This window comes from Neolamprologus multifasciatus, chromosome 20 (genome assembly GCF_963576455.1).
Source record: "Neolamprologus multifasciatus chromosome 20, fNeoMul1.2, whole genome shotgun sequence".
In the NCBI taxonomy this organism is placed as follows: domain Eukaryota; kingdom Metazoa; phylum Chordata; class Actinopteri; order Cichliformes; family Cichlidae; genus Neolamprologus; species Neolamprologus multifasciatus.
Window position 1 is genome coordinate 31699809 of NC_140458.1, and position 24936 is coordinate 31724744.

General features: G+C 43.0%; 1 protein-coding gene across 3 annotated transcripts in view; it reads right to left on the reverse strand.

The window, feature by feature from the left end:
* Window positions 1-24936, reverse strand: part of samd11 (sterile alpha motif domain containing 11) — a 51847-nt gene that overhangs the window by 24011 nt on the left and 2900 nt on the right. For 2 of the 3 annotated variants that reach the window (XM_085145040.1, XM_085145038.1), the window contains exons 2-4: window positions 24656-24747; window positions 12305-12480; window positions 2552-2661 (exon numbers count right to left, since the gene is read on the reverse strand). In XM_085145040.1, coding sequence (XP_085001166.1) covers window positions 2552-2661; window positions 12305-12480; window positions 24656-24747 — 378 coding nt within the window. The remainder of the gene's footprint in view (window positions 1-2551; window positions 2662-12304; window positions 12481-24655; window positions 24748-24936) is intronic. The other variant, XM_085145039.1, reaches the window with a different exon arrangement.

Below are 24936 nucleotides of genomic sequence, written 5' to 3' on the forward strand. Positions count from 1 at the left end.
CGCTGGGCTGCAGATTCACACGCAAGCAAACATTTAAAACCAGGCCTTTTCGAAACCGCACGCGGAAAGGTGCGCATGCACAAACACACACAAAAATGTGCTCAAGCCCCAAACCGCTGCTGCAACCCCCAACCACACACACGCCGACAGGCTGTAACTGCTTTTGAGAGCCTGAGTGTTGGGAGCGAAGAGAGAGAGGAAGAGAGAGAGAGCGGCGGCCCAAAAACACCTTATCTGCCTGTTTGAGTCTCCGGTCTGACCGCAGAGCCACGGTTTACAGTCTCCACAGGCAGCCAGACTCTCAGCATCGGCGCCCCTGCCCCTCCTGCCTCCTACCCCTCCTTCCCCTCCACCCTCCTCTCCGCCTCTAACAGAGCCTCTGAATAGCCAGTGGCTGGGGATTGAGAGAGCGAAGCAGGGGAGGGACGGATGGAGATGGGAAGAGAAGGGAGGGAGGCAACCTTCCTGTCTGTCTCTCAGATTTAATTAACGGCCCACTCCGGCACAGAGACGACCCGGCAAGCCTGCTTCCCTTTCCTCCTGACCCACACACACACACACACACACGCACGCACACACACAAACGCACACACGGAGCAGTCCGCCGCCATAGTTGCTGCTTACCCTCCCTTGATACCACTACCGCACTCATTCATCTCATTTTCTTCTGGCTCCCTATTTCCAAATGTTTCCTCTATCACAGCATCTCCGTCTCTCGCTGCTGCAGACTTTTTCTTCACCTCCTCCTGGCTGTCTCTCTCCCTTCTTTCCCTCCACTGTTCACTGGTACACATTAAACACCTCTGGAGGAGCCGAACAGCAGAGGTGACTGACGCAACAGCATAAACACATAAACACAAGCATTTATGCTGCGCCAATCCCAAAGCCAAATAATCCACTGCTTTAAAACTTCACGTACATTTCACCCATTTAAGTATGTGGACGCAAATTCGAACTTGAGTTGATATTGCGTAGGCACGCAGATGTATAACTACATGTTATTTGTGTGTAATTGTGTGTTTGAGAACGAGTGTGTGTCTAATTTCACTGGCAGACAGAATTAGAGCCAGTGGCTGATCGGATTGGACTTGTTTACAGACACGAAGCGAGCCGCTTAGGCAGCCTGTTAAATCTCCCTTTAATGCTCAAGCGGACAGATTTTAGGGTCTTGGACCCCCTACGTGTAGGCCACACTGTGCGCGCACCATCCCCCATTGCTGCCCCACACCCACCTCCATCCCCTCTTGTCTTCCCCCATTAGGAAAATCATTCATGGCTCTGATTTCTCCATTAAGTTTAACAGCTGATTAGACTGGTGTATTGGTGGAAATCTGTCCCAAACAGGGACCCAAAGACACCGGCTGAGCTGGCTGTTTAGCAATCTAATACTCTCCCCACCTTGCACCCACTCTACCTCATATCGCAGGCACCGTATGGACGATTAATCTGGCAGACAGAGTATATGAGCACACGGAGACAGTATGGAAGTGTTGGGTCTGGGGTGATTATGCCACTTGCTGTGCCTCCTAATGGGATAAGAAGGGACAGGGGTTGAACTCCGGGTAACAGCAAAGCAAAGGTATGGTCTTTACTGATAAAAAGGCACCCAATTATTTAATTAAGGGTAACTGCATTTATTTAAAAGTGTTTGGATTATCTGAGAGAAGTTTATAATCCAGGGTTATTCATGTGTCATGATCAATATTTTCACCTGCAGGCAAAAAATCAAAAAGAAAGAAAAAAAATTAGCAGGGATAAGAAAAAATAAAAACTCTTGAGATTAATTAGTTCAACATGAAACGCCTTCCAACTGTTTTAAGTCTTCAAAAACCCTAAAATTATAGTTAGTGAACTTCTTATATTACTGTGATAATGTGAAGATTTTGCAAGTGTACCATGAAAAACTACACAAACATACTTGTACGCCACTAAAGTTACGTGCAACTTACAAAATGTGAGCGAGACATACAGTACAATGGACTTGTTTCTAAACAGTGACTTACACAGAGGCTTTCCGAACAGCCATATGTCTTTGATGGCTGCACAATATCCTCATACAGTCTACTTGACAAATAGCTGTGATTAAATGTGGTCTGTGTTCTGTGTTTAAGCTGGAAGCAAAGCTCTTAGCTTAGCACATGCACACCATGGTTCCTCTGCTCACATGAAACTGGATTAATGGCAAACAAAGCTATTTATTCAGAGGTAATTTAAAACAGGGGGTTTAGCCAAAAAAAAAAAAAAAATCCTGGAGTGCGGCAGAGAATGTGGGAAGAACATTAAGTAATCAACATGAGCGACCTTTAGGAATTACTAATACGCTTATGTTAAATTCCCTCAATCACATAAATTACAGTAAATTAAATGGTTAATGGAACGTTTACATGTGTTATAGGAGGCGTAAAGGGGCATGCATCATCTGCCTACATGCAAAGGAAGAAAGAGAAAGACAAATGTAAGAAAGAGAAAGAAAGAAGCCACCTTACATTTTGCATACAGTACACATGCGTACTGTTAAAACACACACACACAGGCATCATCATGATCCTACCTGTGTGTCCAGTACTGGTGCCGTGGTCAGAGGCGGACTGGCCTTTGGGCATGCCGTGCTGTCTGGTGTGGTGCAGGTTGGAGATAATTGTAGAGAGGTCAGTGTCACGACTGCAACACACAAAATACACACGCAAACACACATAGAGGAAAGAGAGCACGATTAAAAGTGCACCAAATCAGTGTGTAAGCAGCAGCATATAAATTCACACTGTTTCACATAAGACTTACCACCGAAATCCTCCATACAGACAGACCTGCGCTCTATAAAATGCACATCTTCACACAGACTCAGCAGCAACAAGTGGCTGTCCTGTCAACTGGCTCTTAGCTCTGAGGTGTGTAATACACTCTGACAGACTACCGCATCCAGCACTTTCAGGTCTCATCCCTACTCATCTTCCACACTAAGATGTATTAATGAACATATTCACAACCCATAAGCAGTTTAACAGCTTAAAACCCGCTCTAATAATATGCAAAGACAGGTAAAGAATAGTTAAGATAAATAAACGATTCGATCGCGCTTGGAAGTGGTTTTATTTATTAAGAATGTATAAAATCCTCAAGTATAAGCCACCGTTGATTGCACTAACAATTAAAAAAAAAAGGAGCTGCAAGTCTTCTCCAGTCTTGTGCCTACACTAATGTTAAGTTCCTCACATGATTAAAAAAAAAAAAAAAATAGAAAGAAAATTATTATTCACAAGAATTTCTCAAACACCCTGTCCTGCCCTTCAGCACCCAGAGGAGGAGCAGGAGGAGGGTTAACAGATTAGACCCAGATTTGGTTGGAGCCGCTCTGTCCTTTCAAATTCTCCACCAGCTGCCTTTCTAAACTCCCCACACCAGCGGACCCACACAACTGTGTCATGGAGGCATTTCATTTGCAATCTGATTACCATCCTGATCGCATTAAATGGCATAATGATGGGAAATAGGCGCTTAGCGTTTGAGGGTAGCATGGCCGCGCGGTGTGTGGAGTGTAGTCAGTGTAATGGCAAACAGCTTGTGCGGCGGGAGAGGTACAGGGCTGAATGTGTTTTTTTTAGTTACAGTCTACATATCTTCTGTCATAGTTATGCGATATACCTGCTGCACACAGCTGTCCCAAAGCCCATGAGGATTTAGAGATTTTTGCACATACATGCTGTGCTGTTTTCACAGTAACCCTAACACGTCATTTCACAGCATCAGCAACCTCTCGTGTGAGCAGCAATCTCATTTACAGCCTTAACTGGCAACTTTATTGAAAGCAGAAACATCTATGAAGGGGGTCTGGTATGACACGGCAAGCACAGTTTATGGGACAGAGGCGGTGAATGGTTCTTAGCTGCCACCACTATGACGAGGCCACACTGTTTGCGGCTGCTGGATTTGGGTTTTTACAGTCCCATGATTACAGGCTCCTTCTGTAATGTCAGGCTGTCGGTCGCCAAGCTGTTTTCCACACGCTAACAGAAAAGATGAAGGGTAGTGCTGAGGACCTCATGCTGGCCCTGCTGGCCTCACCAGTCACCTCTCAGGCACAGAGAACCAATGACTCAGAAAATAGTCGCAGACAAAACAGTCACCATTGGTTGCTAAGCAAGGAGACGCTTGATTGGTCTGTGACTGCAAACTTTTTACACTAATGACAGACTTCTTTTTTAGAGTGCAACTTACTAAAATTGGTAGCTCTAAGCGTCTGAGAGGGCAAAGATTTTCTTCAAAAACGAAAATGAGGTCCAAAGAAGGTTTTTTAAAGGTCATTATTGTGCGTTTGTGTCACCCACTGACTCCAAACTATGCCGTCCGTGCGCAATGCAGTTAGATGCTCTACTGTGGGAAGCTGCAGCCAAATCCATCAATCAGTTAGCTGCATTATAACACCACCCTCTGTCCATCATTTAAAGTGATCGTGATAATGCCATCGTGAACTTCTCAGAGAGGTGACGGGGTTATTATCCCATGGTGAAGTGGCCGCTCAAAGCCGTGAACGGCAAGGACATTGTTAGTTGGGTAATTAGCGCACTTCTCCTGAGCCGTCCCGCCTCAGCTCGGGCTAATGAGGGCCTAGCCTTATCCCCACCCACCTATGCCCTCCCTCAGCCCCCTCCTTCGCTCATTCTGCGAGCGGAGGCAAGGTCACTCTCAAGCCGTGCAAGACGGAGAGGGGGGCTGGGGATGCTGTTTAAAACCCAGTCACCTGAGTCAGCGCTCCCTAAGGAGCTCCTAAGGCCAGGGTTAGCTGGGAAGGACGGAGGCCTTGGAAACGATGGAGGGAGGGGGTTATATAGCGGTTGTTGAGCCCGATTGCTAAGAAGGACATGAGCCGACTTCTCATCACCCACGTGCACCAGAGACAGTCACCTCCTGCTTATCTCTAAACTGGTCAGTACTGTTCCTTTGTTACTGGACACAGTGAACCAGACACTGGGTTAGCCAGAGTGTGTTATTAATCAAATACCACTATCTACTAACATTACTGATGCCATAAAACTGTCATAATCAAACTTCCACAAAGGCTGAATTTGAATTTCAATACCAATCCATCTCCAGCTATGATACTTATTTTTTTAGCCTGTATAAAGCAGAACATTGCAGTTCCCAGAGTAACCACTTGAGGCTGGCTTCAAAAGTGAGTCACTCTCATTTGAAACTGTTAAATAAAAAGCATTTAAAGCCATGTTCAGTAGTTTTGGGCTCCATAGTTTTCCTTTTCATATGCATTTTCATAAAAAAAAAAAAAAAAAAAAAGATGCTGGTAAGGCTCAAAGTTAGGGGAACGGGTTTGAACTGGACCCCTCCACCTTGTTTATACCATTTGTGCTTTTTGGAACATTTTATCTGTATCTGACGAATAAGATCTGCTGTGTGGTGCAACACATAACATATTGGAAAATGCATTATTTAGCATCATTATTATTTAGCAGATAACTGTGTATGCGCATTATAGTATATACCAGGGGTCAGCAACCCTAGGCACGCGTGCCAACTCTGATGGCACGACCATAGCTGGACTGGCCATCGGGCATACTGAGCATTTGCTCGGTGGCCCGGTGACTTTTTTTTTTCTTTGTAACGGTATAAACAATGAAAGGTGTTGGATTGGCCAGATGCTGGTCGGTGTGTAAAAAATAACTCAGTTGTTTGGTGGTGGCTATGGCAGAGCTTCCACAGATTCAGTAACATTAGCAAGTGGTGGAGGCCAGCAGGTGGATGAGGGAAAGGGGAGGCAGGAGGAGCAGAGACCCGAGGCGGCCGCCGGTCCAAGTGTGAACTGAACTTCAGGTAAGAATTTATGACCTGCAGTCTATCTGGGTCAGATATAAACCAAGTTTAGGTGCAGTTTATTTTCGTTGTGCTGACTTTTTACAATCAGTTACAATAACTCGTACTCCGTGCTAGCTAGCATGACGGAGTTTCTATACAGCTGGGTGGGTGCTATGATGTTACTGATAGTGAACTTTTTTTTATTCATAAGGTTAGTTAGTAGAGTTGCCAACCGTCCTGTAAAAAGACAGACTCGTCCGTATTCAGAGAAAATATTACTCGTTTCGTGTTGAGGTGAAAAGGAACAGTTTGTCCCGTAATTCAGCTAGAATGGAAAAAGACTGACAAAGCTGGAGTTATTCTGTGTCTTTGCTGCACAGCTGCCTCTTCTTCTCTCATTCTCTCCCCCTCCCTCGCCTGTTGCTACTTCAATCATGAAACGGATCAATGATCAGCTTTTTTCTCGTTTGTTTATCACCCACTTTGCGCCAGAAAGAGGAAACCGCCGGATGTCACGCTAAACAACAGCAGCACGTTTAAGCTTGATCAGCTGTTGTTAGAATTTATTTAATATTAATTTCTAGTATCAGCTGATGTTTGCTGGAGCCACAGCTGTAAAGCTGCTGGTCATGATGTCGGTTTGGTTATGTGGTGAGAGGGAAACATGAAGATGAAACCAGGAGACGTCCTTACTGAATCATCAGAGCTGAACAGGTGATGGAGAAACAGGTTTACCTTTTAGGTGACATAAATGAGTTGAAGGGAAGTTATGAACTGTTTCTGAGAGACAAATAACACCAGGATCCTTTTCTATGTAGCTGACAGCTGGTAACTGTGCAGGGGCGGGTCTAGCAAAGTTTTGCCAGGGGGGCCAGGTGGGGCATTAACAGGGAAAGGGGGGCACAAAGAAGTACTTTTCTTCTTATTCTCATTTAAAATGTCTCGCTGTTATTAAATAATTATCTGAATCTTACAACCAAAGTTTTTATCTGACGTAAAACGTATAGAAATCATACATATAACATCGAAGCAGCTGGAATCCACAGCTGTGCGTGTTCATGGAGCTGCATTTTCACCTGCTGGACATCACTACCTGACAAGTTTAACTGTCTTCAGAACATTGCAGAGGCCTTATTGACAGTATTTGGCTCTACATATCAGTGTGAGCAGATTTTCTCTCACATGAGTCCTCAGGCAGCCGTCTGAATGCTGGACACTCGGAGACCTGTGTCTCTGAGTGGGAGACCAGAGATCACATTAACATGCGTGTCTCTGTATTAACAAACATGTCATATTGGCCCAGTTTATTTTTCTTATCATTGTTGTGAGGAGACCATAAATAGCATTTGCATTTTCTGTTGTACAGTTCATTTGATGTTATGGATAAAAAGTCTTTTTTTGTTTCAAAATAGCTGATAACTATTCACTGATAGCTGCCAACATCTGCGAACAAATATAATTCTATAAAGTGGTTCTATATAGTGTGTAACTGTTCATATAGAGCGTTATTAAATTTATTGCTAATGCAATCATATGGCACACTGACCTCTGAGGAAATTTTAAATGGCACTCGTCATCAGAAAGGTTGCCTACCCCTGGTATACACTATGTATGTATACTATGTGTAGTAGTGTGCTCTGTATTACAATTTTCTGTGAATATTGTTTAGATATTTAAAATATGTATTTATAGCTTAGAGTAAAAGTTGATCTTTTGTTAAGAAACGCTTGTGCTCTCTTCTACCAATTCAGTACTATTCAAAATAACCCAAACAACATGAAAAGACTTCTGCTGGCACCGGGAGTCAACTCAGTATAAATGCCCAGTAGTGCCCTGCTGTGGCATTGGCACGTGGAGCTGAGGTGGCGGGGCTGGAGGTCACAGTGTGAGCTGGCAGAAGCTGGCAGCCCAGGCACCCTGACGCCATGTCTCACACCACCGCTGGGAAAGTGCTGACAGACAGACAGCAGGGATGTGAAGGAGGAGGAGTAGGAGGAGGAGAAAGAGCAAGAGAGACAGAGACGGGAGAGAAAGGCAGGGTGCAACTGCTATGAAACATCTGGTACGCGCAGGTTTACTACCCTCATCTACTCAAGACAATAGCCCAAACAAACAGCCTGCTCCAACCTGTGCAGGTGGCCCCATAGCACAATTCAAATACTACCAGACAGTATGTAATATTCAACAACCAGAGAGAAGAAAGGCATGCACATGAGTACTATGCTGAAAAAATTAAGGAATTAAAAAGAGTTTATAAAAACAGACTTCCTTTCAGACCCATCAAGTCTAAATCAGGATTCTTGTTGGTTTATTGTGAGCAGCAGAAGCACAATTGTCAGGCTTCCACAGTTGAATTCAAAGGTAACATGCAAGCGGGAACCCTGCAAGTGGAGGGGGTAATGAATAAATACAGAAACAGATACATGAATAAGTCAGAGTAGCCCAGCTTCATTCCTCCTGGTTGTGCGCCCGCTGTACACGCTGACATGAGGTCGATAAAGCAGCCAAGGGAGGGAAGACAATGGAAACAGAATATACAGCAAGTCTGCCATGCTACATTTCCTTGAGAAAACTGCTGGTTTTATTTACTCTTGATTTCTCATCTGTAATGCAAATCTCTCCTCACTTGGAGAGAGATTTTTGTTTTTAGTTTCAAGGAAAAATTGGACTAAATAAATTTTATATTTGCAGTTTGAGTGGTAATACTCAAGAGGACACTTTAATTCTGTGTATTAATTTCACCTGATTGGCACTGATATAACAGCACAATCACTGTGATCTTTACACGTGGAAAAGCTGAACTCAAGCCACATCTGAGCCTAACAGCTGAAACACTGCTGACCGTCTTTCTGTCCATCCTGTGTTATGACAGCAAGTTAACAGACACAACAAACACTCTTCTGTGTGGAAACAGTGAATGCCTTGCTGCTAGCCAACGCCCAATCAACTACTAAATTGCTGCGACTATGTCGCCATGGCAAAGGCATGTAAACAAGACCATTTTTTTCTTCCTTTTTAAGGCGGAAAGCTCCTCTAAAAAGCTATAAAACCTCCAAGCTCATTAATTAGTGCTTTAGGGGAGAGCCATTTCCAGTAATTTCACACTGTCTCTGACCCCTTACTGGCATAAGGCAATGATACGGTTGTTCAATGAAGCCAGAGGACAAAATGTCAATTGCAACAGACATACAGTAGCTAACTCAGCATCAGTGTCTTTCTCCATTGGCCAGATTAAGTAAAGCTCTCCTGTTAACAAATGAGCCAATGATGCTTCCCAAAAAGGGGCCACAAAGTTATGTGAGGATTTTTTTAATCTTCATAAACGTAAGCATCTGCCTGCTGCTTATTTTCATACCAGCCTGTTATCACCCACAGCCTGTAACAAACAGTAAGAAAGATACTTCAAACTCATGCCAGCTCTTCTACATTTTGACTTAAAATAAAATTTTGCCTCCATGACGAGGAGGATATTAGCATGCTCTAATGTGACCAGACAGGAAAAGGTGACCCTTTTATGAAGTATGCTTGCTGATTTTGTTACAAACACCTCCCTCTCATTATTTTAGCGTCTCTTTTCTAGAAGGGAGAATTTGCATATACAATTAATTGCCGTGGATGACTGAGAAACTGTTAAAGCGTCTTTTGTGTTTGTTTTGGCAAAGGCTAATAACGGGTATGAAGAAGTTTGTCTTCCAGAGGTTGCAGGTTGGAAGGCAGACGTCAGCAGGTGTAACTTACAAAATCCACGGTGGCTGCCAAGTAATTATCCAGACTCTCAGTCAGCACTTTTCAATCAACCCTTGTTATCTATAGCCAAGATAAACAAACGCTAAGATAGGCTTTGTTTTGCCCTCGAGTAAGACGCTAAAATCTTAAAATTTCCCTGCCATTAAAAAAAGAAATTATGAAAAATGACTCCATAGGTTGATGGTGTAAAAAGCTTATTTAACCGGAGCTACATTACAACACGACGGCGGCAGTAGTAATTATGACGGGAGCAGATGAGGAAGTGAGGTGGCGTAATTACAGAGCCATAAAGCCTGCATAGGTAGGATGCTGCAGAGGATGAATAATCACTGAGCTGACCTCCATTTGCACTCCTTTTTCCAACCAAAAAGTCATAATCTTTTCCCCCCAAGATGAAATTCATCAATCAGTGTGTAAATAATCCTAACAATCTGTAGCGCAGACACCACAATAAGAACTTTGGATACATTTTGATATCCAGGAAACGTCCATATGCGTTCTATTGCGATAACGATTATTGGGTTAGTTCTGTGGTTTGGCTGCACTTCAGTCTGTAGTTGGTCTATGCTTATTCAGCAGGACGAATGCAGATCTATAGAGTGCCAAGAAAACCAATTGTCTGTTAAGACAGAGACTGCTGCCATTAATCAGATTAAGGTGGAGTGTCTGATAATGAATTCTGGAAATGAGAAGGTCAGAAACTTTCTGGCATTGGTATGCAAAATCATTTTAGTGAAAAATGTGACACTTTATACAAGTTCCATGCAGCTCTGCAGTGAAAAACTTGAATTGAGTCAAAAAAAAAAAAAAAGAAAAAAGGGGGAGAATCTCCCAACGTAATCCTTCTGGAAGTTAATTTCTGGATGAAGCATTACGCAAGGATCAAACGGTTAAATACCACATGGCACATCTGATGTGCTCTTTTAGATTAAAGTACAGTTACAGTAGGCAAGTAGCTGCAACCGAGTGGGTGTGACGGTGCTGCCGCCAGCTCTGATGATGTGAGGATGAGACAGCACAGATACACTCGCATGTATACAGAGGCCCTGTATTTTTCACATCCATCGGACAAATCCAATTTGTTAAGACCCTTCTACGACTCACTTACGAAGCTGCGGTCAATGGAAATCACATTTCCATGATTGGACATCCCATTATCCTGTTCGTCCAGACCCACATTGGGGGATAAAGCAAGGCTGAGACGGATACCCACGACAGACCGGAGCTGCGGCTCCAGCGAGTCCGTCGCCTTTCAAAGGGTAAAAGCCTGACATATTAGTCATAAGTGTTCTTTAAATTCATTATCATCTTAACACGCCAGCGGCACAAGTGTCAGGGGGAGGGGAAGCCCTCTTAAATGAGGTTAGTGGATCCATTTAAAGCTTCACAGTTGCTGTGCTGTCCGCCGTGTCACGCGTAAATCTCACGACATGAAAAACATCCCTTTCTTTAATGAGGTTGCACAAGCTCCTATAATGCAGCTGGGGACTTTCTGGGTTTAATCAATAAACAGGCTCTGCCTTAAATCAATAATCTGTCTGATTTCTAAATATCACAATCCGTTTACGTGCGTACTGAGCAATCACAAAATTCCACGGTGGCAATTAAAACAAAAAACAAACACACACACGAGAAAAATTATAATTCCATCTCAGTTTAGTTTTTGTTCCTAACCCCATCGACTATACGCCACCAGTGGCGGTGTGTGACATCATTGTAGCCTTGCACGTCTTTGTTTGCATGTATGAAAATGGAGACGTGATTATTCACTTGTATCCAGAGCAGTTCCCACTTTATGACAAACCAAAAATCCTGCACAGAAATCATCTTCATTTTGAAAATAACTCTTTAATATTTTTGTTAATTTAACACATTAACTCGCTCAATGTAAAGAATCATTATGAAAGCATTTGAGATGTATGCCTAAAACATATTATTATGATGTGATACCAGCTACTTCTTAAAAATAAAAATGGCACAACTCAAAAAACTCCTGCTTTCCTTCCAGATCTGACAAAAATAAAACACTAGTCATGTTTCTACCACTGCCAAAGTGTCTTTGAGGCAGCATATGCTACTTCTTTCTTTAATCTAACTCGAGTTGCTCAAAAACACTTCATAAGCGTTTTGAAACAATCTTTAGATCAGCTGAACACCATAAAGACGGCAAATTTATCTTTTCTATTATGAGCGAGCTGCCCCCTGCTACAGTATAGGATGAAACAGGCAGCAGTGACTCAGGTGATTCAGTCATTCGATATCAACTCAAGACAGACACACCGAGACTTGGCAGGAGCAGGATAACGCAAACTAACAAACCAATTAACGCCGTGGAAGCTCAACAGCTTCCATTCGACATCCCAAAGCAAAAACCATGCACATATATTTTTGAAATGCGGCTCTTTGTTTGTCTAAAAGTGAGCCTTTAACAGCAAAATTATCCTGAAGCCACTTCTGATAAAAGTACTAAACACGCCTGAGGTGCTATTAGTTTATTAAAGCTACATCCATCTGCCATTAAAGACAATCTGAGAGGCAAAAACAAAAACAAGAAAACAAAGACTAGTTTAATGTTTTTCTTCATGCGGTGACTAAAGTACTTTTTTTTGAAGACACAATAAAAGCCAGAGTAAAAATATATGACTTACAACAATAAAAAAAAAAAAGTTCTGGGTGATTACCTGTTAATTTTGTAAAAGAGCATAACAACCGACTGCATGCAAGTCATAGCTACAAGTCAGAGGTGACTGACCTTTTTCTCATGATACTGTAATGCAGCTCATCCTCCTGTTTGATGTGAGCATGATCCCCACTGGCCCGGTCACTGCCTTCACTGTCGTCACTGCTGAAAATGGAGGCCAGCTCCTTCTTGGGCACCCGGTTAGGTGGCAGGGGGATGGTGCGCTTCTCTGCCAAGCGCCCGCGGTTCTGCAAAACACAGAAGAGGCGAGACTTTAAAAACAGGATTCAGTAATTCCAGACAGACAAAGTACTAAAATGTGAGTTATTTAAAGTTGCCACTCTTTGAGTTGAAAACACAAGTAGATACTCAAAGTAGGAAATCAAAGTCAAAAAATAAATAAATAAAAAAACCAGACCTGAACACCAGATTTCTTTCAGTTTGCGATCCATGGGTTTCTATCTGCAAGTCTGGCTGTATATAAAAAAAGAATTGGCAGAAATTTTGGAAAGTCTGATTGTCAGACTGCACAGGAAATAGACTAAAAATCAGCCGAAACTGAGCTGCTGCAGTAATCAGAACGCACAGAACGAGCTGTAGTGCCGCTAATCAGAGCCTTTCTGGCTGTTGCCCTAAAATCACCGCAGAGAGTGCGCGATTAGCACACAGAGGTAAAGGCTTCCCACTTGGAATAGGCGTTATCAATGAAAATCCAACTCTCTGTTATATCTCAGATACTGCAAAGGAGATTACATAACGTTAGCCTCTGTGGGCAACGTGCAAGAAAAACCCCTTCCCTGCTCTTTGGCACAAATCTGCAAGATTAGGCTTTGAAAAAACGACATGAAAAGAAACCCAATAAAAGCTGGGAACACCTGCTTTGGTCAGATGAGACCAAGATAAATGCGTTCGGCTCAGACGGGGTTCAGCCTGCGAGGAGTGCCACAGTAAAGCACGGAGGTGGGAGCGTGATGATACGGGGTTGCATGAGCGAAAAGCATGTTGGGGAGATGACATTTACAGATATCAGTGAGCCAGATGTAACGTGCACGCGCGCCTATCCCAGCTGTCATATGTTGAATGGTGGGGTATATAATATAATAAAAGATAAAGGTTACATGTTGCCTATTACATGAGTTTTTATTTCAAAAGCAAATCTATGGGAAGAAAATAACTGTCGGTGAACCGTGTATTTATTTTGTTCCAAAACTTCCTGGAGTTAGCAGAGCAAAGTAGGGATTAAGACAAGAGTATGGCCGTAGGGATATCGGGAAGTGAAGCTGGGCGACCTTTAATGTGACCTGAAGAGGTCACTGCAGATTAACACGACCCTATCACAGAGCAATGGGAGAAGGGTGAGGAAGAGGAGGGGAGGAATAACCTAGATAGGAGGATTGAGAGATGCATAGAGTAAAAGAGACTGATTCAGGGAAGAAAATTGGAGAACGAGCAAGGGAACGATAGGGCAGAGAAGAAAAGTTAACAAGGAAGAGAGGAAGAGCAGATGTGGGTTTTGCACAGGAGAGAAAAAGGTGAGAGAAAACACAGAAATAAAAGAGAATGCGGTGAGTCAAAAAATGAAAGGGAGAAAGCTCCACAGAGGGAAGGTCTGTCCAGTGTGGGAGAACGGACTTGGATGTGAAACTGTATTCCCCTCTCTCTCTCTTACTCTCTGTGTGTGCCTACATCTCTGCTCTTACTCCTTCAAGCCCTCCAGCTATCCCTTCCACGGCATGCAACCCCACACTCCACCACTCCTCCCTATATTTCCCTTCTTCCCTCACTCCATCCATCCCAGGAGGTGCTGTAGCATGAGTGGCAGGCGGGGGCAGAAGGAGGGATTTGGGGGCTCCTAGCCAAAAGGCAAACAGGTGCAGCCCCTCTGGAGTCTCTCAAATGGCACACATTAAAAAGAGTTGGGAGGGGACAGAGAAGGATGAAAACATCCCCCAGGATGAGCAGGCCACAGATTTCTGAAAATTTCTCGCCTTTCTGCTTTTCTGTGTCTTGCTTTAAAAAAAAAGAAAAAAAAAAAGATTTTTCATCTGTTTCCTGTCCTGTCAGACCTTTCTAAAAGTTGTGCACCATTATTTCAGGACACTTTCTGGTACTTCTGCTTCTTCTAGTCCAGGTCCAAGTCAAAGAAATGAATGCTGGAGCTCTAATACAGAATCAAGAGGAGTGGAGGGGCCAAGAGTGAACCGCTCCCCCAAAAAGGAATAAAAATAAATAAATAAATCACTCCTTTATGGATCCAACCACATCCATCTGTCTCTCTTACACACAAACATCTGGCAAATACAAATTCTCCACCTCCAGGTCTATTTATTGCTGTCTTCACATTGTCAGGGAAAACACATGTGCACTACACCCGCACCGTGACACACATAAACGCATGCATGCTCTCACAGTCAGGCACACCTGTTAATATTCCTTAGAATTCCCCTCCAAAGCGGGGGATTTTACTCGGAGCAAGCCAGCAATAGAGTGTACACAAGAATAGTTTGTCTAAGAGCAGTCGTGACTGTGACTGTGTGTGTGTGCGTGTGTGCGTGACAACCACCCACATGGCCGTGACATACCCAGCCTGACAGCCCCCCTCCCTTCCTCCCTCTTCTCTCCTCCCGGAAAGCCCCAATCCTTTCTTTAGTGGCACTGACGCAGAACTGGGGGTGAGCTCCCACTGCTTCCGGCAACACTTCCGCAGGACGGGGGAGGGCTCTCTGAAACAAAACATGAAGCCAAACACACCCCTGGCAGCCCACGTAGGAGCGCTCAAAGGAAGGGCGCCTGAGCGCTCGTGCTCGTACGTGCGCGCGCAAACATGCGTGTGTGCAGAGCTGAGGCAACCTTACTGTGTGTGGTCAACCTTTCAGCCATGGAAAAAAGTCTCTCATAAAAGTCCCACTAAAAGCACCTCTATGAATATCACCTCCCACGCTTTCTGTCTAACAGTCAGCCAGCCAAGAAATATATCTGGGCTCCACATTTACACACACACACACACACACACGCATAAGGACATACTGATGAACTGATTGCACAATATAGACAATTACAATTATAATGACTACAAACACACGGACACTCTGCCAATCACTCACAATATGCAGTGAAGCCGACACGAACTGAACCTGAACTGAAATTTCTCAGTGATTCAGACAGATCGCTGCATGTTCGATACTTTGGCGGCAAACAGCAGTGCAGGTGTTCATTATGCTATTACAGGTCAGAGATAATAAGAGATGAACTAAGTTTGATGCAAGAGCATCCTTCAGAATCTACTATATATGGCAGGGGTGTCAAACTCAAATACACAGTGGGCCAAAATTCAAAACCGGAACAAAGTCGCGGGCTAACATTAATATTTATTGAAATATATTTATTCCTCCAGATATAAGAATGAATCTTTTCTTATGGACTCAAACACATTTAGCTAAAAAACTGAATATGAAACAAGCAAAGCTTAATACTAAACAATATATATATTAGCTATATAATACCAGTAGGCCAGCTCTGATAGTAATTTGGTATGGCTTCGCGGGCCAAATGTAATTAGGCTGCGGGCCAAACTTGGCCCGCGGGCCAGAGTTTGACACCTATGATATATGGTATTCACTTATTGAAGCCTACATAAGACAAACGCACTCACTTCCATTCATTGAAGGAATTATAAATATTTGGCATTAATCAATATCTTCTGGCTTAACTTAATGTGCACAAATCATTTCAAGGTTAAAATATAAAGTTTTTATTCTCAGAGATTTTTCCAAATAGAAAACACAACGAGTTTTTCTAGCCCTTCATACATGTTAAATTAAGTTAGCGCTGTTTATTAAACTAAGGATTAAATCAAGCTTTTGTGATTGTAACACATTTTTAAATGCAGTAACTAGTTAGCTTCTTTCAAACTAAGCAAATGATATGAGAAGCGGATCTAATCTAATCTAATCGAATCATAAAAGCTGTAAGATGACTGGGGGAGTCCCGCATATTTAAGGCGTTGGGGTAACTTAAATATCTAGGTTAAGTACAATTACAATCATTTACAGTCCATTTTTTTTCAACAAATGATTGATATATAGAAAAATAATTTATTATTCCATTACATATTCATTTAAAGGTGGCCACAACTGCTTTAGCCAGTGAAACAACATGTTACCTTTGCATTACATATTGTAATAAAGATGTATTAGCTTTAAAAACTAATTTTCGTGAGACGTTAAAAGTTTTAGTGTCTTTAGGTTTTATTTTTAACTATTTCGGTGTTCTTTGTTCACTCGGTTTGTGACGTCATCCACTGGTTTCTGAAGTCCCATTTTAAAGCCCAACATGTAGCATTACCGTCATCGAGATATTAGTGTTTTGAAACCGGATGCAGGTGATGGTTCTGTCTGTGAAACTGCACACTCGTGCACTATCAACAAGCCAATGACCATATCCTGGATAATTCCTCTTTTTGACCCCTAGAATGACCAAAATGCTTTTTTGTTTGTTTGTTTTAATTGAGTGCAACCCGAAATGAGTGACTGAGGTCATACACTCAGCAGGAAAGTATTTACTGGCGTGGCGTAGACTTCTATGCGTGGAAGTCTTGCAACCACAGCTTCGCCCCCCTAGTGGTGTTTACTAAGAATGCAGGTTCACGGCATTTCTGCATTATCTTTACTTTTCACACCAACACGCTCATCTGTAACACTCTCAACGGATTCATTGTAAGTGATTATCTTAATTCTATGAATGCTAACGCAATTTCCATGGCAAAATTTGAAAGACATGAATAGCACCAACTGCCACTTAAGCCCACTTGCAATCCTTTCGGCCAATACTGTGTAGGCTTCAAGTTTGGATCCACAGCCTGAATCCTTTTCTGCAAAACACTGGGACTACAATTTTACTACCTGGTAACATTTACATATGGCTTGCAACATGGAACGAGTCTGAACTGCATGCATTATGTAGTTTCGCTGATGGGTAGGCACACGCACAAAGCCACCGATACAACAACCAGAGACAAAAGTCTAGAAGATCCGCACTGTTTAGTTTCTTTTTTCCTTTACTACATATAGAGATTTTAATGAAGGCTTTCCATATTCAGGACCAAAAGGAATATAAGGACAGGGTTCACAGAGAGACAAATATGACAGGAATGGGCAATGTGAATTGCACTGGAGAAGAAGAAGATGGGCACTCTCAGAAAAACTTCTGATCCTCCTCAAAATATGCCAAATATAGAGCACATAGTTTCTCTGTTACTGTTGGGGGCTTGTCCGAAGTCGTGAGGAGCATTAACCTAAGAGTGACCTACGTCTAAATGACATAACGCCGTCACTTTAAAAGACTGATGAAGCCAGCACTGACTTCCTGTGTCTCATATGGTCTTTAGTGTGGTGGGAAGAGATTTACTGAAGTACTGAAATATATGCTACTGGGCTCACTAAAATTATTTAAAATGTAATGAAGAGGCAGGAAATCAACTCATTACATTTTTTTTATTTTAACATATAGGAATAATACATTTTTAATATTTCAGTGAGTAATGCTGTTGCATTTGCAGCCATAAACGCTCATAAATTTATGGCCAGTGCATGGCTTAAAAGCAACAAAAAGCCGTCTTGGTGAAAAACAACGCGGGCTAACATCCACAGCTAAAGCACAGCTTGGCCAGCAAAAGCATTCAAATTAAAGCAGAAATTATAAGGCAATCTAATGTTTTCTCTCTAAATTCATTTTAGACTTTTAAATAAGCACTTGGTGGAAAAAGAGGACTAATAAGTATGTTTTTTTCCCCCCTTTTTTTCCTCCCCTTTCTCCTTGCGTTATTTCCTGAAAGGTGCAGTGCCCCGCCGCTGGCTCCAACCAGCATTAGCAAGCACACACACACAGACACACACGCACAGAGCAGAAGCCGCCCGTGACATTCCTGCAGCTGCGGCGCTCTCTCTCCCTCGCACGCGCCCCCCCAGCGATCTCCCTAGGGGACGAATGCCTAATGAGTCACGCGCCTGTCTGCCGTTACCTCGCAGCATGTGTGTGTGTGTGTGTGTGTGTGTGGAGGCGGGATGGCGGGCCGACTTGGCGCGAGCACTAGGGGAAAGGGGGAGGGGGAATGAGGAGACGACAGCGAGCGGAGTGGGGGGGGTGAGCATGAGGATGGTGGGTTTGGCGGGGGGGGGCGCGGAGCGGTCATTACCGCGCTAGCATAAGAGCTCTGAAACAAGGCCAAAACAAACAATTTGTCTGTTGTGTGTTTACGCGAGACTGAAAAACAATTCGTCACAAAATGCAAAATCGACTTTGTTTAGTCTCATCTCCTCGCCTCCGATTCCAGTGGACGGTACGGCCGTTATGACATTTTCACAGGTGCACCTTCGAAAAAGGTGATTAGCTACAAATTTGTCAGCTTTGGGCAACCTGAGGTCGCTCAGTGTGCAAACACGACCAGCATAACTTAGCTACTGTGAATAATCAGATTAAGGTAATGGTTTGATTAAAGTGTTTACATGGTTCACAGTTAATCTGATTTCCCCCACTAACCTAATAATAAAGTTTATATGATTTGGTTGACAGTCAGGATAAAGTCTGTAAGAATTTCTACTGATCTGTAAAATCTCTTAATGGAGACAAGTCATCAAAAAACGGAGTTGGTGGAGTTGCTTTTGCTTTGGTGAATTCACGGAAAACATTCATTGCCAGGCCCTGTTACTTTTCATTATGTTCGTTCCATGAAAGATATTTAACTGTCGTCCCCACGTTATTTCGGTGTTTTTTCGTTCTTCAACACACCCCATATGTTTGTAGAAGAAAAAAACATTTCGCACTTCGTGACCTTTCAGCAAGTTTAGAAACAAAACTGAAAGAAATCAGACAAAGGCACAGTATACTGTGCAGAGACAATGACAAAATCTCTATTTGCCTCGTGGGGTTATAATTGTATGACTAGTGTGAGCTTCACATTAAGAAACTTAACAGACAGCCATTTTTTTTTTTTTTAATGACAGCTGAAACTCACAGCTTTACACAAGTGGAGAAAAACATAGTTATGCGTCAACACAAGTGCACAAAAGCAACACAGTTTCATCACTTTTATTTTATATACAGATATTTTACTAGTAACAGTTACAGTAACTTGTTACTGCTCTTCTGTTAAAAGATAAGACTTAGCTACATGTTCCTGAGAACTATACTAACATTTAGCATGTGTGTCGGCCTAACCATTACCCTATTTTTTAAAGCAAATCCTATCAATACTTTAAAATTTTATTTGTAGATGAAGCTCCTATCCAGTCTGTTCAGGTTAGAGTCTAAAGTGCTCGTTTTATTTTTTCCGTCTATACACGGCTACGATTGTGGATGCTAACGAAGTTTAAAATAATGATATCAGTATACGCATCAGTGATCACTGGTAGCAACAAGCTCGGTTTCAGATAGTTTTTTTCCCCCCTTTCTAATTTTGTCTCTGTGTGATGTCAGAGAGTGGGGATATTAACGATGCGTTTCACCTCGTGCGCACAGCTTTTTGTCGTGAGTGGTGAAGCCCTACGCGGCTCCTGTTGTAGCCAACCAAAAGAAGGCTAGCTTCAAGGGAAGGCGCAAGGAAGCTAAAACTGTTTGGTTTCAGAGCGCGGATTAACTGAGGCACAGAATCAAGGAAAAGTTGCAACTGATGCAAATGAGTATCACAGGTTCCATTTGAAATTTGTAGATGGTTTTAGACCCGATTTCCATCGCACCAAAATAACATCAAATAATACCAAATAACAAACATACTTATATACATAACACAGCAGCATCGGGCTTGCAGGCAGAACAAGAGCAATGATCTAAAAGCAAGTATGGAGAGCACGAGTAAATATGGGATTTGAATTTTCCAACATATTCTGGTATAGTGTTAGAGATGGTTCACTAAAGATTTTGTTGTTACATCATCTTCCAAGCTTTTGGAATAATTTTGGTAAGAACATGCTTGTGCTGACAGAGATATTAGCATTGGGTTTCTTTAAAGGTCAATATTTTGGTTAATAATAAATGAATAAATAAATATTGTTTGAGTGGCTCATCGTGGTGTTCACTCCTTCACACATATTGTACTGAAAATGTGTGACAATAGCAAAAAGAACTATCAATCTCCAATGAGATCGTGCACAAAAGCACCAACTCCTTATGAGTTCAAATGCACTTTGAAAAATAGATCTGATTGTGGATGGCAGTGTGCGCGAGTGTGTGTCTGTGGTTTATGTGCAGTCTTTAGGCAACACTTGGTTGTTCAAGGCCATGTGAGAGAAAGAGGAGAAAAAAAAAGTGAGAAAGCACTGTAGGACAGACAGGCATGCGACCAAGACCCACGCCTTCCCGACACACACACACAGAGATATATTTACACACATGCACACATGCTCCCCTGCACACTCGGCCCCCACGCGCTGAGCCAAGCGGGCAGTTGCAGCCCAGTGGAGCGGCACAAGGCAAAAGGGGAGGGGGTGGATGGGTTGGGGGAATAGTGGAGGAGGGGCTGAGGTGCACAGAGGGCGAGAGGCGGCGAGGTGGAGGGGAGGCTGCAGGCTCGGCGCTGGGAGGTCAGTGCCGGTGCAGCCAGGCGTGCAAGCGTGCCTCTCACGCCCCCCCGCACCCTCACCCGCCTTTCTTTCCTCCTTCCTCACTTATTCTCTCTCTCTCTCTGCCTTTCCATCGCCCTCTCTCTCTCCAACTCTTTCTACGTGTTTGTGTACGCCGACTGAGGTCGCCACAGGGGAGCTTTACAGACAGGTAACGACCGTGGCTTTCCTTCCCCTGACAAATATGGGGGGGAAGAAGAGGGGAGAATATAAATAAAATTGAATTGAATTGTTACATCTGTAACATTAAAAAATACATATACATTCTATGCGTTTACATTAAGTATACAGCTAAGAACCAAACTCATTATTAAAGTCAATATTAATAACCAGAAAGTTCTTTCTTTGGTTGAATACAGGTATGAGTTCTTTTCAATGTATTGAAAGACGTATGATAGCAACACAATAGTGTCTACAAAGGTCTGATGTGGCAGATCAGGCCTACAATTATCAGAGGAAATCGCACGTCAGAACGCAAGCACAAACACTTTACTCCACACACACAGAGATATCGAGGAGGAGGGTTTTTCAAGAAATATCACCATTGTCTTCACTGTGACAAACCACATTTGGTTGACAGACAGCTGTTCCAACTTATTTTAGGGGCATCTTAACAGTGTCCGCACCCACCACAGTGCAGCGCAGAGCTCGTTCACACAAACTGCCAGACACATTCAGCTCTCAGTCTTTGGCATCTCTGCTGAGCAGGACACTAACGGAAGCTAATGGGTAATTTGCTAAATTAAACAGTTTATTTTAACTGAATTATTCATAGATGGAAAGACAACAAGAGCCACAAAAATGGTTTTAAGTGTGTGTGTGTATGACTAGGATTGCATTTCTGTATGTCATACCCACATTACGGTTTTAATGTCTGTCTATCAGTGAGACTGATGCACATATTGGAGGCTCCATATCTAATTGGTCGCAGAGACACAGAGAGAGACGCGCACCAAAGTTATGCACTTGGCACAACTGCAGTTTCTGCACACTTCTGAGCTGATGACCTATTCCATTGTTACCATAGCAACGTAGCATCAGCAACATGCGTGCGAGCGTGTGCACAAACACAGAACACGTCACGCAGTGGATACGGTCTAGCCATCACACAAACACATCGTCCTATATTTCACTCAACATGGAGCACTTTAATTATTTAATTATCTTCTCCAATCTTACCCAACTGAAAATGAGTGTTATGAACATAATGAGAAAGAAGTTATATGGAAAAAAGTGTGTGTGTACGTGCTTGTACAGATATGCGCGGCTGCATGTTTAATTCCACTTTGCAAGAGAAGCCCTTGATTGGAGGAGGTCTTTACGAGCCGGAGGAGGGGAGTGTAATTTCCTCCCGGCCTCCGCCAGTTCCGCTGAAATAACAGAGCAGAGGAAGCCCAGCTCTCCCGGGAAGAGACACACACACACGAACCCAAACACACTCGTACGTGCACACACAGCAAGCTGACAAGTCAGCCGGTATCAGGCAAAGAGAAACACAAATACAAACCAAGACAAACATACGCAAAGACAAAAAGACAAATACACAGAGCTAAGATAAAGTATTATATAGACACTCAATAAGCAGCATCTGAAAACCTCAATGAATAACACAAGCAAACGCTAATATGAAAGAGGAATCCTTTAAGCAACTTGCCGTTATTACATAATGGAAAAGTAAGACACCTCGACAGCGAGTCGTAAAGGAATTAATTTCATACGCCAACATTAAGAACATATTTAATCCATAAACTTTCCAGTGTAACGGACCAATTTGTGTCGTGGTGTTATTAAAACGGCTCGTGCCCAGGCAGACGCAGCAAATTACCTTCCCTGATTTCTGTGCAGGCAGGTGAGACGTCTTCCCACCAGCTGCTGCACTTTTTTATGATGGCTTGCCTCATGCCTATGGCGAAACAAGATCACTCAAAGTTCAGCCGTCAAACTTTCAAAACAAATGTCGGCATGAGGTAATTTGTGTCAGTAGGCAGGCATATAGTGCACGCGTGTGTGTGTGTGTGTGTGTAAAAGTGCGAGAGAGCGAGAGCTCATCAGTGAGGGAGTGCTGGCTGCCATGCCCTGAGGGGAGTCAGTGGGGAGAAAGGGAGACGCCAGTACAGGCCATACAAGTCCCGCTGCCTTCCCTCCTCCGCCTAACCCTCACTGCTCCACATAGAACTGCCAACATACTCAGCCTGTGTGTCTATGCGTGTGTGTGTGTGTCTGTGCGTGTGTCATAGAGGTATTCACTTGGTGGGTTTGACTTTAGGCTTCACCACCAACCCAAGGAAAGGGGAAAGAGGCAGAAAAGGCTACAACAACAACCTTAAGGCTCTCATATCTCTGCTTACGTCAATAACAAAGTTTTCTCCGTCACAGCTGTAATTGAAGTGGAACTGTACAAGCCATAGCAAGCCAAGAGCCAATGATATCAGTAATGAGCCTAAGCGCAAGCGAACGCTCACATTTTCAAATCCTTCTATAAAAAATAAGACGTGTATTTTTCCTGCCCCCAACCTCCCTCAGGTAATTTGTTTTGGCTGAACTCAATGTGTCAGGGTGCAGGTCTTCATTCTTGGCTGTAAAAAATGTCACCAGTTTACCTGTATCACTCAAACACCTCCGGCTTATCAAACCCGCCTTTGCCTTGCGTGCCTCGCACACAATAATCAGCAGTAGCCACGCTCAGTAGCTCGCTAAGCCTCTTACACCCTTCCCTCAAGATTAGAGCTTGGGAGCGACAACAGATGCGCTCCGCGGTGATAAAAAAAAAAAAAAGAAAAAAAAAGAAGAAAGAAAACACAGACACACACGCAAAGACACACACTCACGCTCAAAACCCTCTGCACCTGTGTGAACAGATTTGGCGGCAGCGAGCCCGCAGTGTGCTTGCTCAAAGCTGACACACACACACAGAGCGGTGATGCTATAATCGTGACACACCTGCAAGGCCTCAAGGTTTGGCACCGTGCCCCTGGCCGAGCCCTGAGGGAGGCACTAGGCAAACAAAAGTTCAACAGCCAGGTGAGGAAACCGACTCGGCGAGACAGAAGAACCTGACCACTGATACCCAACGTCAGGCATTAGACCTGGACAGCTCAATGCCTCCGAATAAAAGGCTGTTTGATACGCCACATCTGTGAAAGGCTGAAAGTGGATTTGATATTCATGCTGAGGAAAATTACCATCAAAGCTGACATGTGTGCCTGTAGGGTCTCTTCCATCAAGGTTACAAAGACCGCTTCACAATATACTCTTACAGACTACCCCCACTGGTAGAATAAAAGCTGACAACAAAAATACCAATAAATGCTGGTATGTCTTTTCCAGCTCTGACCCACGCCAAACTCAACTATAGGCTAAGAGGAAAAAATATATAATAAACAAAAAGGAGTACAGACTCCAAAGCCCTTAAACAAGATTTTGCGATTTAAGAAATACAGAAATAAACTGATGTGCCAGCCAAGAAAGAGCAAACAGTCATCTTTGATTTAACTGAGCAGAAAAACAAACAACTATATTGCCTATCTGCAAAAGAAAATGACAAAACCTTTGACACAAATGTTTTTTTATACCACGACTGTGCTCTTTGACCAGTTATAACCTTCACCACCAATGAGATAATTCTTCACCACTAGAGTAACCCTACACACTAAAAAAAAGAAGTTATCTTTAAGACAAATAAGCTATACCTCAGCAAGTAGTGTTCCCATACCCGACATAAAACATACAGAAAGCCACAGCAGCCACCAGTATATATATATATATATATATATATATATATATATATATAAAAAAGAAATATTCTTACCACTGGGGATGAAATTCGACAACCAGGGCAATCGCAGATGGGTGGATGCACCTGTAAGATTCCTTTGGACATAAGAGTCTTGAGACTTTTTCCTGGAAACAAACAAGAGAGACACTTTCAGAGAACACCTATCATATCCTCCATCAACTAAACTCATCTCCTGTAGCATGGGAGAAGCTCCCCACTAACATGGCATCTGTCTTCAGCTCTTCACCTCAGAATTTTAAAAACAAATAATGTTAAATAACAAAAATAAATAATAATAACCAGATAATTAACAC